General features: G+C 49.2%; 1 protein-coding gene across 1 annotated transcript in view; it reads left to right on the top strand.

Annotated features, from left to right (window-relative positions):
- The window catches only part of ATP7B (ATPase copper transporting beta), a 50,956-nt gene that overhangs the window by 13,074 nt on the left and 21,499 nt on the right, over positions 1-16,383 (top strand). Inside the window, exons 2-7 of the mRNA XM_040266991.1 lie at positions 2,920-4,090; positions 7,737-7,994; positions 9,962-10,125; positions 12,032-12,193; positions 14,661-14,737; positions 15,449-15,620. Coding sequence (XP_040122925.1) covers positions 2,920-4,090; positions 7,737-7,994; positions 9,962-10,125; positions 12,032-12,193; positions 14,661-14,737; positions 15,449-15,620 — 2,004 coding nt within the window. The remainder of the gene's footprint in view (positions 1-2,919; positions 4,091-7,736; positions 7,995-9,961; positions 10,126-12,031; positions 12,194-14,660; positions 14,738-15,448; positions 15,621-16,383) is intronic.

The following is a 16,383-nucleotide window of genomic DNA, read 5'->3' as shown; positions in this document are numbered from 1 at the left end:
AAGATGGGCTCGATAAAGGACAGAAATGGTCTGGACCTAACAGAAGGAGAAGAATTAAGAAGAGGTGGCAAGAATACACAGAAGAACTGTACAAAAAAGATCTTCACGACGCAGGTAATCATGAAGGTGTGATCACTCACAGTCACCTCTGCCAGACATCCTGGAATGTGAAGTCAAGTGGGCCTTAGAAAGCATCACTAGGCACAAAGCTAGTGGAGGTGATGGAATTCCAGTGGAGCTGTTTCAAATCCTGAGAGACGATGCTGTGAAAGTGCTGCACTCAGTATGCCAGCAAATTTGGAAAACTCAGCAGTGGCCACAGGACTGGAAAAGGTCAGTTTTCATTCCAATCCCAGAGAAAGGCAATGCCAAAGAATGCTCCAACTACCACACAATTGCACTCATCTCACATGCTAGTAAAGTAATGCTCAAAATTCTCCAAGTCAGGCTTCAGCAACACGTGAACCGTGAACTTCCAGATGTTCAAGCTGGTTTTAGAAAAGGCAGAGGAACCAGAGATCAAATTGCTAACATCTGCTGGATCATCAAACAAGCAAGAGAGTTCCAGAAAAACATCTATTTCTGCTTTATTGACTATGCCAAAGCCTTTGACTGTGTGGATCACAATAAACTGTGGAAAATTCTGAAAGAGATGGGCATACCAGACCACCTGACCTGCCTCTTGAGAAACCTGTATGCAGGTCAGGAAGCAACAGTTAGAACTGGACATGGAACAACAGACGTTCCAAATAGGAAAAGGAGTACGTCAAGGCTATATATTGTCACCCTGCTTATTTAACTTCTATGCAGATTACATCATGAGAAACGCTAGGCTGGAAGAAACACAAGCTGGAATCAAGATTTCCAGGATAAATATCGATAACTTCAGATATGCAGATGACACCACCCTTATGGCAGAAAGTGAAAAGGAACTAAAAAGCCTCTTAATGAAAGTGAAAGAGGAGAGTGAAAAAGTTGGCTTAAAGCTCATCATTCAGAAAACAAAGATCATGGCATCTGGTCCCATCACTTAATGGGAAATAGATGGGGAGACAGTGGAAACAGTGTCAGACTTTATTTTTTTGGGCTCCAAAATCACTGCAGATGGTGACTGCAGCCATGAAATTAGAAGACGCTTACTCCTTGGACTTCCCTGGTGGCTCAGATGGTAAAGCGCCTGACTACAATGCGGGAGACCCAGGTTCGATCCCTGGGTCGGGAAGATCCCCTGGAGAAGGAAATGGCAATCCACTCCAGTACTATTGCTTGGAAAATCCCATGGACAGAGGAGCCTGGTGGGCTACAGTCCATGGGGTCACAAAGAGTCGGACAGGACTGAGTGACTTCACTTTCACTTTCACTTACTCCTTCGAAGGAAAGTTATGACCAACCTAGACAACACATTAAAAAACAGAGACATTACTTTGCCGACAAAGGTCCTTTTAGTCAAGGCTATGGTTTTTCCAGTAGTCATGTATGGATGTGAGAGTTGGAGTATAAAAAAAGCTGAGCGCCAAAGAAAAGATACTTTTGAACTGTGGTGTTGAAGAAGACTCTTGAGAGTTCCCTGGATTGCAAGGAAATCCAACCAGTCCATCCTAAAGGAGATCAGTCCTAGATGTTCATTGGAAGGACTGATGTTGAAGCTGAAACTCCAGTACTTTGGCCACCTGATGCGAAGAGCTGACTCATTTGAAAAGACCCTGATGGTGGGAGAGATTGGGGGCCGAAGGAGAAGGGGACGACAGAGGATGAGATGGTTGGATGGCGTCACCGACTCAATGGACATGGCTTTGGGTAGACCCCAGGAGTTGGTGATAGACAGGGAGGCCTGGCGTGCTGCGTTGCATGGGGTCGCAAAGAGACACGACTGAGTGACTGAACTGAATTGAAAAACTATATCTAATTAAGAGAGTGGTGAGGCTGGGATCTTAGGAAGAGGAAATTTTGCTAAATAGAATGACTAAAGCCACAACATCATGAGAAGAGTCCAGGAAATTACACTTGAGCCATGACCAGATAAAAAAATGAATCCCTTTAGTTTGGTGGAGCGTGTGCCATTTTGAGTAATAACTACAGTGGTCCATGTGGGGCAGGGATTCTGGAGGCATCTTTGAGAAGTGCTGGGAGGTGTGTACTCAGAACATGTGCCTGGTGGTCATTAAATCTAACCCCTGCTAAGAGAATGAGACGGACATGCCTAGAAAGAGAGGCAGAATTAGGGTGTTGGCTATCCTGTGTATTTGCACTCCGGCAGGACCTCCGAAATTTGACCCAAAAGGACCAAGCCCAGTGGGGCGGTTTCAGGTGTTGACTGGAGTCAGGAAGGTCTCGAGGGACTTGTGCCCTTCTGTGCTCTCTGCCTGTGTTCACACTCACCATGCCCGTCCTGTGTCTGTCAGTGCCATCATGGTCTCCTTTCCTCCGGAAACCTTTACTCCATCCATGGTAGAAAAACGTTTCACCAAGGTGGGCTTTTGACTTCTGCGTTCAGAATCACAGAAAAGAGCTGGAAGGAACCCCTCCGAATCCTTTCATTTGATATTTGTTGTTGTCGTTGTTTAGAAGCTTAGTTGTGTCTGACTCTTCAGCGGCCCCATGGACTGTAGCCCACCAGGCTCCCCTGTCCATGGGATTCTCCAGGCAAGAATACTGGAGTGGGTTGCCATTTTCCTTCTCCAAGGCATCTTCCCGACCCAGGGATTGAACCTGCATCTCCTGCATTGCAGGTGGACTCTATCACTGAGCCACCAGGGAAGCCCATTCATTTGATGCGTAGTATCTTTTGATGTTCTTGTCCTCTTGAGATGTTTGGATACCAGCAGTATTGTTTTCCATTTTCTCGGGGCCCAGACAAGCTGGGAGAGTTTAGAGAACGTTTCACTTGAAGGATAAAAAATGTTCCTTCTCTTTCTTTAGATCCTGTCTAAGCTTTTCCAGCCAGCGATGAAGCAGAGCTTTGCCTTTGACAACAATGGCTATGAGGATGACCTGGATGGCGTGTGCCCCTCCCAGACGGCCACTGGCAGCATCAGCATCGTGGGCATGACCTGCCAGTCGTGTGTCAAGTCCATTGAGGGCAGGGTCTCCAGTTTGAAAGGCATTGTGAGCATTAAGGTTTCCCTGGAGCAGGGCAGCGCTGAGGTGAGGTACGTGCCCTCAGTGGTAAGCCTGATGCAGATTTGCCATCAGATTGAGGACATGGGCTTCCAGGCCAGTGTGGCCGAGGGAAAGGCCACCTCCTGGGCCTCCAGGGTCTCGTCCACCTCGGAGGCCGTGGTCAAGCTTCGGGTGGAGGGCATGACCTGCCAGTCCTGTGTCAGCTCCATAGAAGGCAAGATCGGGAAACTGCAGGGCGTCGTGAGGGTCCGGGTCTCACTCAGCAACCAGGAGGCAGTCATCACTTACCAGCCTTACCTTATCCAACCCCAAGACCTCAGGGACCACATAACCGACATGGGGTTTGAAGCCGTCATCAAGAACAAGGTGGCCCCAGTAAGCCTGGGACCCATAGACGTCAGGCGGCTCCAGAGCACCCTCTCAGCGGCCCCTCCGGCTCCCGTTAATCAGAATGACAATAACTCTGAGACCCCGGGGGGCCAGGGGGTCCCCCTGCACCTGAGAGTGGATGGAATGCACTGTAAGTCTTGTGTCCTGAACATTGAAGACAATATCGGCCAGCTCCCCGGGGTTCAGAGTATTCACGTGTCCCTGGAGAGCAGGACTGCCCGAGTCCAGTACGACCCTTCTCTCGTCTCCCCTGGGGCCCTGCGGAGGGCCATAGAGGCCCTGCCTCCTGGGAACTTTAAAGTCTCTTTTCCCAATGGGGAGGAAGGGAGTGGGCCAGACTCCAGGACCCCCCCGGCGGCCAGTGCGCCCTGTACCGTGATGCTGGCCATCGCCGGCATGACCTGCAAGTCCTGCGTCCAGTCCATCGAAGGCCTGATCTCCCAGAGGGCGGGCGTGCACCAGATCTCAGTCTTTTTGGCCGAAGGAACTGCAGTGGTTCTCTACGATCCATCTCGAACTCACCCAGAAGAACTGCGAGCCGCTGTGGAGGACATGGGATTCGAGGCCTCCATCCTGGCTGGTACGTGGTGATGTGCGTCAGGGCTCCCTGGGGGCATCTCCTTTCTCTCTCGTCTTACGACGTGGTCCCCGCACGGTTGGACAGGTGAGCCATGCTCCCTGCCTCCCGGGTCCTCCGAGCTGACAATTCTGCAACGTAAGCTGGTGGGCCAGTTGTCAGGATCAAGGAGCTAGAATTCCCGGGTGTTTCTGTGTTGCCTCTCAGGTCACTGGGACTCAATGCTGAGTTCCTTGGACTTTTGACTTCTTTTCTGAAGAGAACGCTGATCCAATGTTGTTTGTAAAAAACATACTGTGGGAACACCTTGCCCTCCTCTCTCTAAAGGAGCCATCTTCGTTTGCTTGGAGATTTCTCTGCTGAACAAAACAGAATAATAAAGATAACAGGATCTTGGTGTCAGCCCCTGGAGCCCATTCTATTGAAAGTGGGAATGAAGAAAAGGGCGGGACGATGGTTCCTTTCCCCCGCCACCAGCCACGGCTGTGAGAAGAAGGGGACAAGACTGCCTTCACAAAGTGAGGTGCCCGCAGGCTTGACCCCACCTCAGTAGACGGTTTCCTGGGTGGTGGCCGTCCCCAAGCCCCCGCCCATTGACCCAGCAGCCACTCACTTGCTGCTTTTCCCTCCACCTCCCTTGCACGGAGCCCTGCACAGTGTCCTGGCGCCTGTCGTGTTTCTGCTCCTCGCCAGGCCTGTGTGAGCTGCAGGCCGCTGGGCAGTGAGGCGTAGCCCCTCCGGAGAGCTCCTGTGGTAGCAAGAAGGGGAAACCATGCCGGGCCGCAGGGGTGGGCTGGTGAGGTGGGGGGCTCGGTGGTGGTAGGAAGGCTCCTCTGCGGGGGGAGGGTGGGAGTGAACCATGGGAGATGGCAGAAACCCGGCCACTGCCCTCCCCCCCGCCCCTCATGGCCCACTCGCACTCACCTCCTGCCAAGAGGAGCCCTTCCTAGACAGGGGGCTCAGGGGGGCTCAGATCCCTGTACACACACCCCTGATGGCAGCGGGTGAGTCATGAGGAGGATCTAGGCCCCACCCTGTGCTTTGTCTTTGTACCAAGTTTCAGGAAGGAGTTTTGTTTTTAAACAAAAATCAGTAAGGAAAACAGCAGGACAGTAAATCCTGTCCTCAGAAGGTAAGAGTGCAGTGTGGAGTGGCCATCTGCTGTTTGCGTGAGGCTTAAAGTCTGTCAACAGTGGAATCAAGTTTGTGGCAGTAAAAAGAAATTTGCCTTGAACTACATAATCCAGAATGATTGAATTCGACAAAAAGTAAACCTGGGGAGAAAACAGGGGTTTTGATTGGCCAGAATTATGAGAATTATGTTTAGCCCAAGAGGTACTTAGGGTGCCAGATTTAGCAAATAAAAATCCAGGACACCTAGTTTGCATTTGAATTTCAAATAAACAATGAAGAATGTTTTAGAATTAGTATGTCCCATGCAGTATTTGAGACATACTAAAAAAAAAAAAAAAAAACCTTGTTTATCTGAAATCCAGTTTTATCTGGGCATCCTGTATTTTACCTGTCAGACTTAATTTAGGATAAACTGTAAGTGTCCTGATGACTATCTTTTATAACCACATAAATGCTAAAAAGGCATTATTTGTATTTTTTTCTGTCACTCTGAATTGACCAGGGGTTCCTTGAGGACAGTCGTCCAACCACATGATTTGTTTCTCCTTGCACAGACTCATTTCCTTGTGATAAATATCTGAAAGCATAGTTGCTGGGTCATAGGATATCAGCCTTATTTCATTCCATCACAAATGTTTATTGTGCCACTACCAAGTACTAAACTCTTAGAGGTACCATTTTTGATAATACTGTTAAGTAGATTTCCAGAAAGCTAAATCAATGTATACGCCCTCTCAGGGTTGGCATAATGGACCCAGTAGCATAGGCTGGTTTGAGTTTCTGTTCATTTATTTAAACTTTCTTTAGCAGTCTTCAGAAGCTTAGAATTTAGTTGAGTTAGACCTCTGTGTTGGAGAACAGCATGAATGTTAGTGAAACTGTTGACCACAGCATTTGAATAGAAAGGCAAGTGAATCCAGACAGTGGTGATGGATAGCGGCAGGAGGGTTTGATGGATTAGGAGTAGGAGGTTGAGTGTTAAGAGCCTGAGATCCAAAGGTGGAGTCATTTGAAGGACAAAGTCCAGGAGAGCAGAGCTGTGCTGGGTGAGGTGATAGTCTTTGCATCCAGAAGGTAGAGGGCCTCTAAGGCTGGAGCACTGGAGGGTCTTCACTGAAGGTGCTGAAAGTGTCCAAGTGAGTGGAAGTAGTTTTAGCACTTTCCAGAAAATGAGCTTCTGTTGTAGCGGCTGTGGACTTTGAAGTAATAAGAGTTCATTGTCAAATGATGGCATTCTTTTCTACATACTCTTCAAGGGTATTTTGTGTCATCGCGAAAGTGTGACTTTCTAGAAAATGAGCTTCTATTATAGAGGCTGTGGACTTTGAAGTAATGAGAGTTCATCGTCAAATGATGACATTCTTTTCCACATACTCTTCAAGAGTCTTTTGTGTCATTGCAAAAGTGTAACTTTTCAGAACGATGAAATCATTCTGTATCTTGATCTGATTGATGCTTAGTTATATCTGTCTATACATGTGTGGTGGGCAAATGTCTGCTCCCTGATCCCTGGAACTCGGCGGAGAAAGGATGGCCTTTTCAGTTTTGGAGCCAGATGACCGGAAATCCAAGCAGAAAGAAATTACCCTTGACCATAACCTCAGACCTACATAGAAGTTAACGTGAGGCACATCAGTGACCTGAATGTAGACCTTCCTGTGAGATAACAGAGCTCAGTGAAGAAACCAGAGCTAGAAGAAAACATCGTGGACGTTTTCAGTGTTGAGGTAGACATGCCCATTAACAGAGGAAAGAGTGCATCACCACTGAAGTTGGTTTAGTTGACTGTACATTGGACTTCACTTACATCAAGGGCTTCTTTTATCAAGAGATAGCGTTAGATGAGAGTGACAAAGCAAACCACAGACTGTCAGGCCAAGTTCATAGTGGGTACAGCTGACAAAAGGCTCCTGCCCAGAATGTATGGAGGACTTAGACAAATGATGAGGGAAGGGCCAGCAACTCAATTAAGGTGTTTGGGGCAGTTTGATTCTCAGAGGAGAGGGAGTGGGCCTCTGTTAACCAGGATGCTATCGTGATTAAAAGACAGTCCAGATGTGTAAGCTCAATTCCCTGATTTCTGAGGGGTTTGGGGCAAAGTATTTAATTTCTTATAACTCATTTCTTCATCTGTAAAATAGAATCAGTAGCAGTATTTGCTACAGGGCTACATTGACAGTTAAAGGAGGCCATATGTGTGCTTAACAGGGTGGGGTGCCTGGTGAGTTCTTATCACTGCTGTTATTGTCATCATCCATTAGACCATTCGTCTACCCAGAAAATTCCATCCTTGCAGTATTGGTGTGTTTTCCTATGTGTGGAATCATGTCTCCGTCTGACTGTGGAGAGAGATATTCAGTGATGAAATCTCCAGTTCCCCACCCCACCCATATCTTCTCCATGAACTTTGCCCTGAATATTGTTAGGCTTGACCCTCCTGTTCCAGAAAAAAATTAATTCATTCTTCTAGTTTGAATGATTTCTAATTTGAATGCTTTCTGACCTTCTGTCCTAGAAAACTGTTCCAGTAACCACGTTGGCAACCACAGTACTGGGAGTGCCATGGGGCCCGCGGCGGCTGGCGCACCTGTGCCCATGCAGGGAGAGGCTCCGCAGCCAGGGGGGCTCCATACTAACCACGTCCCCCACCAGTCGCCCAAGTCCCTCCCGGCCTCCACCACGGTGGCCCCAAAGAAGTGCTTCCTACAGATCTCAGGCATGACCTGTGCATCCTGTGTGTCCAACATAGAGAGGAACCTGCAGAAAGAACCTGGTAAGAGGTCCACACTGCACCGAGCCTGGAATGCTGCTGTAAGGCGGTCGTGTAGACTGTCGGGCGTCGCAGTTAGCAATGTGGGGTGGTGTGTGCGCCCTTTGGCATCTCTACTGACCATGTTTATCAGGAGCCCTCATAATCTGGTAGGCCTTCCCTGGTGGCTCAGTGGTAAAGAACCCACTTGCCAATGCAGGAGATGCGGGTTCAATCCCTGGAGTGGGAAGATTCCCCTGGAGAAAGGGAATGGCTACCCACTCCAGTGTTCTTGCGTGGAGAATCCCACGGACAGAGGAGCCCGGAGGGCTACAGTCCATGGGGTCCCAAAGAGTCGGACATGACTTAGCATGCACTGATAATCTGGTGGCATGTTCATTGTATGTTAGAGGATAGGTGTTTCTCTGGAAACATCTGGAGCAGTTGGCATTCTGCCCTTTAAGGAGTATTTAGTTTGAGATAAAATGGATCTCTGAGTGAGTTAGCCATGGGGAATCTGGTTTAGCGGTCAAGGTACAGTCATGAGTGGCCTCCCCACCTAGCTTGTCTTTGTAGCAGCCTGTGGTTTTCCCTTCCAAAGCCTCTTACTGTCAAACACATCATCAATAGCCTGTATTTTGTGGAGAAGTTTCAGTTTCAAATATTCTGCCCTGCTGTCCCTGTAAATCATAAACAGTTGTAAAAATGCCAAAATTTTGTCCTCTAAACAACATCGGCCATCTGGTTTCTTAAGCCTGAAAGTGGGACAAAAATCCTGTCCCAATTTTGTGTTGGAGAATGTCTGAACCATGACTCTGCTGGCCTCCAGGGTCACCTTCTGTCTTCCTGCGGCTCCTTGTGACCTCCTGCTCACCAAGCCTAGGGCTTCCTGAAGTTCTAGAGGATGGTTCTCAAGCTGAGGTGTTCCTGGAGCTCCCCTGTCACCCTTGGGCAGATTGCTCGGAAGTTACCCTGTGTTTCACAGGCCCATGTTTCTCTTCCTCACCTGAATCCCTTATTTTACCCCTTATGGCATTGTTTTTTAAAGCACATCATTCCTTTCATTTACGTGAATGAGCTTTCTTTTCTCCCCTTAAACAATTTTTTTTTTAATGAAATTACATAGTATTTTATTATTTATTTTTTTTTTCCCCTCAGTGGAAGGCAGGACCTCCCTCTCTTAAACTATTAATGAGCAATAGCAGTAGCAAGATAGTCCGTGGGAGTTCTTTTACATTCCTGAAAGCAATTGAAAACGGAAAAAGAGTAAGGAAAACCACTTTTGAAAATTATTTTTTTCTCCTGTGTATGAAAGTGGAGGGAAAAAGTACCTCCTTGGTGTAACAGTAGTTGCCAGCTGCAGACTCCGTCCCCTGCTTTGAGTTGTACATCCTCACCAGTGTCTCTTAGGGCCCGACTCAAAGCTGCCCCTGCCGGGGTGGCAGCATGGCTCAGCCTGGGAGTGGGGTGACCCCCAGAGTGAACCCCAGACCCACTGAGCCAGAGTCTGTGCTTTCACCAGGGCCTTGGGTGACGTGTGTGTCCGGTGCCGTGTGAGGAGCCTGGCTCTAGGATGGTGGCTCTCACGCTTGGCTGTCCATTAGAACCCCCAGGAGAGCTTTACCCTGCCTGCAGTGCAGGAGACATAATGAGACTCAGGTTTGATCCAGGAGTGGGAAAGATCCCCTGGACGAGGGCCTGGCAACCCACTCCAGTATTCTTGCCTGGAGAATCCCATGGACAGAGGAGCCTGGCAGGCTACAGTCCATGGGGTCGCAAAGAGTCAGACACGACTGAGTGCCTAACAAAAAGGGCCAGGTACGGTGACTGTTAGCACTCCTCCCCAGGTGATCCTCACGCCCAGCCAAGTATTAGCACCACTGTTCTATAAACTTCTGGGGGCAGAGGCCTTCCTCTGCTAGCTTGTGTTGAGCTCATCATCTCCCAGAGGCCTGGCCCAGAGGGTTCCAGCTGTGCCCCACTGGTTGCAGGGATCCTGTCCGTGCTGGTTGCCCTGATGGCGGGAAAGGCAGAGGTGAGGTACAACCCGGAAGCCATCCAGCCCCTGGAGATAGCAAAGCTCGTCCAGGACCTGGGCTTTGAGGCAGCAGTGATGGAAGACTACACGGGCTCGGATGGCGACCTCGAGCTGATGGTAAGCACGGCAGCTGGGCTGGAGCAGGGGGCTGGGCGGTGCAGGCCCAAGACGGCCTCCGCAGCCGGGGCTGTGAGCAGGACGCTCGCCCATCTTGCTTATATCCTGTCATCGTTGGGTTCTCCTTTGAAGCCAGTGATTAGGATCTGTTTTGTGAAGGAATGCCCTCTGTGTCAGAGTCATAGGGATGCATCCAGGGTTTTAGGAGGAGGAGGCAGTGGTGGGCGAGGAAGAGGAGTTAGAGACAGCGGCTATCCTGAGTTTGGTGGTTCAAGGAGTCAAATCTGAACACGTCCCGTGAGGCCGGGAGGGACGCTGAAAGGCCAGAGGGGTGTCCAGGCCGTGGGATGTGAGTCAGCGAGGAAGCCATCCCAGAGGGAGAGGGCTCGGTCGGAGGCACAGAACGGATCTGGAAGGTGTCTGGTGACTAGAGTGTGGCCAGGCACTTGGTCCGGGGTGAACTCCGAGGTGGTTGCTGTACCCAGTGCTGCTGGAGGGGGCGGGACGAGATGAGGCATGCATTCCTGTCTGCCCACTGTCGCCAGCTGTACTTGTCAACAAATCATGGAAGACAACAGATGGGTCTCCTGTTTCACATATAGTGTGTTCACAAGCACTTCTGTGCAAAGCTTCTTTTGTACAAATAAAGGGAGACTTAGAAGGAATCCACAAGCATTGAGAAATGCTGTTGACCAAAGTGACTGCGTCTTTCTTCTTTGCTGTGTTTAGTCCCTGCTATTAGTGGTGAGTAAATGTTTGAAGAACGAGTGCTGAGGACATGAGTGGCACTTTGAGGTCCTGATAAGTGGTGTTCATTGTAGAGCAAACCCTCCGCTCTGGCCAGGCCTCGGTGTGTGCAGAGGGGCCCAGGGTAGCACTCGGTGGGTTACAGCCGGAAGCAGGGCCCCTCTGAAAACCTCCAGGTCCAGAGGTGCTTGTCTCTGCACAGACTACAGAATGGGAAATCTAGAACAAGACTGTCATTTGGGGGGACTTCCCCTGGTGGTCCAATGGTTAAGACTCCAAGCGTCCAATGCAGGCAGTGTGGGTTCCATCCCTGAGTGGGGAACTAAGATCCCACATGCTATGTGGTGTGGCCAAACAAAAAAAAAAAGACAGTGGTGAAGATGAAAAAATTTTTTGAGCAATTTTTTTTTTTTTAATTGCAGTGTTATTTTTTAAGACACTAAGTGGTATCAATACTTGTATTGTCATTACATGCTCAGGTATTTTTTTGTCTGTATTTAATTTGTTTTCTGGGAAGTGCTGACCACTGATACTCAGAAGAAGTGAAGTAAAATCGCTTAGTCCTGTCCGACTCTTTGTGACCCCATGGACTGTATCCTACCAGGGTTACAATCCATGGGATTTTCCAGGCAAGAGTACTGAAGTGGGTTGCCATTTCCTTCTCCAGGGGACCTTCCCGACCCTGGGATTGAACTCGGGTCTCCTGCATTGCAGGCAGATGCTTTTACCATCTGAGCCACCAGGGAAGTGATACTCAGAAGAGTTAGTCGTCTGGCTCACTTGATGCAGATGACAGATGGCTGACTCACTTGGAATTCCTTTCTCATGCTGGTGCACACAGCCTGGGGTGGCAGAAATGGATAACCAGGACAGGGCTGTGAAAGCCCATCGTTACCAGAGCTGGGAGCCAGGCCTCAGTCCTTGCCATCTACTTAGTGATTGGTCTCCTGTACCTGAGGTGGGGAGGAACCACTGGTTATATTCCCTGAAGCCTCTGGGGAATGTCTGGGGTTAAAATCTTGCACTGAGGGTTTGGAGGCTTGCACGTTGGGAAGGAGGACAGAGTTCTTGTGGCTGCCTGTTAATCAGCCCCCTGTATGCCATTGATGGAGTCTTCTGGACCCTAGGTCAGTGGGATCTTTGTCATCCTTTGCTGCAGATCACGGGGATGACCTGCGCCTCCTGTGTTCACAACATAGAGTCCAAACTCAGGAGGACAGAAGGCATCACCTACGCCTCTGTGGCTCTCGCCACCAGCAAAGCCCACGTGAAGTTTGATCCTGAAATTATTGGTCCGCGGGATATTGTCAAACTTATTGAGGTGAGTCATTCATCCAAAAAATTTTGCACCCACCTTTTTAAAAACAGAGATTTATAATCATCATAGAAAAATGAGCAAAATGTAGCTAATTTTAAAAAAGAGAGAAAATCAGCTAGTATAATATATTCATAAAATCTTCAGATTTTCCCATGGAAATAAGGTGACTTATTTTAAAACTATAAGAGTTTAGTAAGTATCAGATAATCTGAGATTGAAAATCAGTGAAGGGGGCTTCCCAGGTGGCTCATTGGCCAAGAATCCACCTGCTGATGCAGGGTTGCAAGAGGTGTGTGTTTGATCCCTGGGTGGGGAAGATCCCCTGGAGAAGGAAAAGGCAACCCACTCCAGTATTCTTGCCTGGGAAATCCCATGGACAGAGGAGCCTGACAGGCAACAGTCGATGGGATCTCAAAAGAGTCAGACATGACTTAACAACTAAACAACAGGAAAAAGAAAAAGACATTATTGTTTTAATTTCAAGTAGTCCCTGAGAAACAGCAGCTTCACCAGGATTCCTGGTACATGGTGTTAAGTCAACTAATTGTGAGAATCCCCTGGTAGTCCAGGGGTTAGGACGCTGTGCTTTCACTGAGGAGGGTCTGGCTGGGTTTGATCCCTGGCTAGGAACTAAGATTCCACAAGCCATGCAACACAGCCAAAAAAAAAAAATGACTAATACTAATCTTTAATGTTATTTACATCTGTGCCAAGTATCTGCAGACGAAAGGACTGTTGGTGTTGGGAAGAGTTTCCCTGCACTGGGGCCTTCTTCAGGAAAGTTCAGTCATTTCTCCTTTGGAAAATCGGTCAACACAGTTTCATATACCTCCACTCCATTCCTTCCTCACTTTGTCCATAGACATTCCATATCCTCTCCCAGGTCTGTGCTGTATCAGAGCGTTGGTGGTGATCTGGCTGGGCCGAGACAGTCAAAACTGAACCAGATGAACTCGTAACTCGTAATGGTGAAGCTTAGCAGGGACTGTGGCTTATGAAATGAAACATTTCAGAGCAGGCTTTGAGTTGTGTTAAATTTTCCTTTGTGTGTGTGTGTGTGTAAGAGAGGTATTGTCTGTTGTCTGGCCTAGCAGAGCTCTTTGATATGCAAATACTGTTACTGCTGTTGATATAGTACCTTAATCTTAGAGGTAGATAACTCAGCTTCTTTATCAGATGAGGAACAGAAATCCCCCAGAGAGGTTCAGGGACTTAGATCCCCCATACCCAGCTAAAGGTTGCAAGACCTGGGACTCAAACCCAGATCTCCCAGCTCCAAGCTCAGTGGGCACCCAGTTTCTGCCATGCCACAGGTCTTATGGAACAGTGATGATAAGGCACTGGTGAGGGAGAGAAGTTGGCGATGCAGTAATGATGGGGAGTGTCCAGGTGGAGCTTGGAGCATATCTCCAGTACCCTTCCTGTTTCTTTTTATTTATTTTAGAAGATTTATTTGGCAGCACTGGGTGTTAGTGGTGGCATGTGGGATCCCTTTTTTAGCTGCAGCATGTGTAATCTTAGTTTTAGCATGTGGGATCTAGTTCCCTGAGCAGGGATTGAACCCAGGCCCTCTGCTTGGGGAACTAGGAGTTTTAGCCACTGGACCACCAGGGAAGGTCTCTCCCACTTCCTGTTTAGAACACCCTGCTGGCCTCTACCCAGCTCACTGTAGCTCCCTCCTTGTTCTTACTTGGGGAATATTGCCAATGTCTGGCCCCCATTCCTGCATCTCGGGGGTATCATTTCCTGATGTAACTAGGCCGGTATTAGTTGTGAAGGATTTGTCTTTAGATGGCCTTACATGCTGTTTCTCCTACTATAACAAATTGTTGTGTACAATCCCAACATCAGAGTCCCCCGGGGCCCCTCTTTCTATTGTGCTGGCTGACAGGACATTTCCTGACAGCTTTTTCTGTGTAATTTCATAAAGGGAATCAGAAATCTAGTGATCAGATCAAATAAGGCAGAGAAGGGTGGAGGAGAGAAGTGAGGCAGCCAAAGAACTGGGCGAGATAATCCCTGAAAAAACCACAGAGGCTGTTGGAGCCACAGTCTGCTCAGCGGGAGGGCCTGTGCTGAGGGGCGGGGCCCCTGTGACTGGATCCGATGATGCTGTGGCTTTGGTCGGGGGTTTGACCTCTGACCTTCAGTTTCATCCTGCAGAGAGCAGTGGCCACTGACCAACTCCCCAACTGATACTGGGGAGTCTTCCACTCACAAATCCCAAGCTTGTAACTCGGCATCCGTCAGCTCGGGGCAGGCTCAGTCACCTCCCAGCGTCCGCTGCCTTTGCCGACAGAAGGAGCAGGCGTGCCTGTGGACAGCATCTGTAGGACGACGTGGGGACAGAAGTCATGAGTCCTCAGAGGCAGTTGTAGGTTAACCTCATTTCCAAAGCTGTAAAGTGCTTTCCCCTGATGCCTGTTTTAACCAAGTGCCTTCTTTCTTGTTTCCTCCTTTCGATAACAAGGAAATTGGCTTTCGTGCCTCCCTGGCCCAGAGGATCCCCAACGCTCATCACTTGGACCACAAGGTGGAAATAAAGCAGTAGGTAGAACAGAAAAGATAAACCGTAGCTCTGCCTATGGGGCCAGTTCTCCCCGGGCCCCACCTGCCTGATTCTGTGCTAACTGGGTACCCTGTCGCCCCCCTCACCTGCCCCCCATCCCGCCACCACCACCTACAGCAACTTCTGCTGAATTAATCGCCTTTCCCTCGTAATGTTAACCCTCTCAACAATACTGTCCCGCGTACCTTCTGCTGTTACAGAAATGCTGTATGTCTGCATTGCCCAGTATGAATTGCAGCCACTGTGACTCAGGAAATACGTTTTTAATTAGACTTCACTTTAATTTTAATTTAAATAGCTACCTATGGCTGATGGCTAACATGTGAGTTTTGAAGAAAGAACAATAAGCGGTCATAGTCTGAGGATGGACAGCCTCTTTGGGGCTGAACTCTCAGCTTTTCTGGGCCTTGGTTGCCTCACCTGTAGGTTGGAGGTACCGCTTCGGCCACGGGCAGACCAAGGCTACGTCTAAACATCCCTGGAGCATCCTTGCAGAGAGGTTTAGACCTTTGATGTCCCCTCAGATGGCCAATGTAGGGATCGAGCACTGCTTTCACTGTAGCCCTTGGTGGTCTGTCCCAGACACGGGGCAGAGGCAAGTCTCAAACCGAGTCCTCGGGAGAGGACCAGCCTGGAAGCCCGGGGGCAGGCGGAGCCTGACATGTCCATGTTGCTGCTTTGCTTTCCAGGTGGAAGAACTCTTTCCTGTGCAGCCTGGTGTTTGGCATCCCCGTCATGGGTTTAATGATCTATATGTTGATACCCAGCCATGAGCCCCAGTCCTCAGTCCTGGACCACAACGTCGTCCCAGGACTGTCCATCCTGAATCTCATCTTCTTTATCTTGTGCACCTTTGTCCAGGTGCGTATCAGGGCCTGGCGGGAGGCACACCTGCGCGGCATGCCTGCGTGTGGCTGGCAAGTGCTGGCCGCTTAGCATGCTGTCCGTTGCTCGAAGTGCCTCTTCATTGCCTGTTTCCATGCCACCCAGCCCGTTGCTGATTTTTTATATCTTATGGCTGACACTAAGGGCCTAACATGGGGAACGAGAAAGGACCTGGCTTCATGGGCAGTTCACAGATGACCAGACTCCCCCGGAACAGCCGCCCTTTCGAGGCAAGGCTTGGTGATCCGATGTAGCACATTTGCTTTTTTTCCGCTGAATCCGCCCTTGGAAGCAGCAGCTGGACCACCCTGGAGCTCTTGCTGCTCTTCTATATCTTGTCTTGAATGACCGAGATGTGGTCCCGGGGAATCATAATTTAAAAGGCATAGCCCTTGTGTTATGTCTATCTTGGGGACCACATTCAGGAACTAGCTGCATTTCTGGTGGGAGACATGCCTTCCATTTATTTTGGAATATAAAATAAAACTCCTGACTTAATATTAGGCTTGCTGCTGCTGCTAAGTCATTTCAGTCGTGTCTGACTCTGTGCGACCCCATAGATGGCAGCCCACCAGGCTCCCCCATCCCTGGGATTCTCCAGGCAGGAACACTGGAGTGGGTTGCCATTTCCTTCTCCAATGCATGAAAGTGAAAAGTGAAAGTGAGGTTGCTCAGTCATGTCCGACTTAGCGACCCCATGGACTGCAGCCTACCAGGCTCCTCCGTCCATGGGATTTTC

Source organism: Oryx dammah, unplaced genomic scaffold, assembly GCF_014754425.2.
Source record: "Oryx dammah isolate SB20612 unplaced genomic scaffold, SCBI_Odam_1.1 HiC_scaffold_24, whole genome shotgun sequence".
Lineage (NCBI taxonomy): Eukaryota > Metazoa > Chordata > Mammalia > Artiodactyla > Bovidae > Oryx > Oryx dammah.
This window is presented reverse-complemented; position numbering and strand designations above follow the sequence as displayed.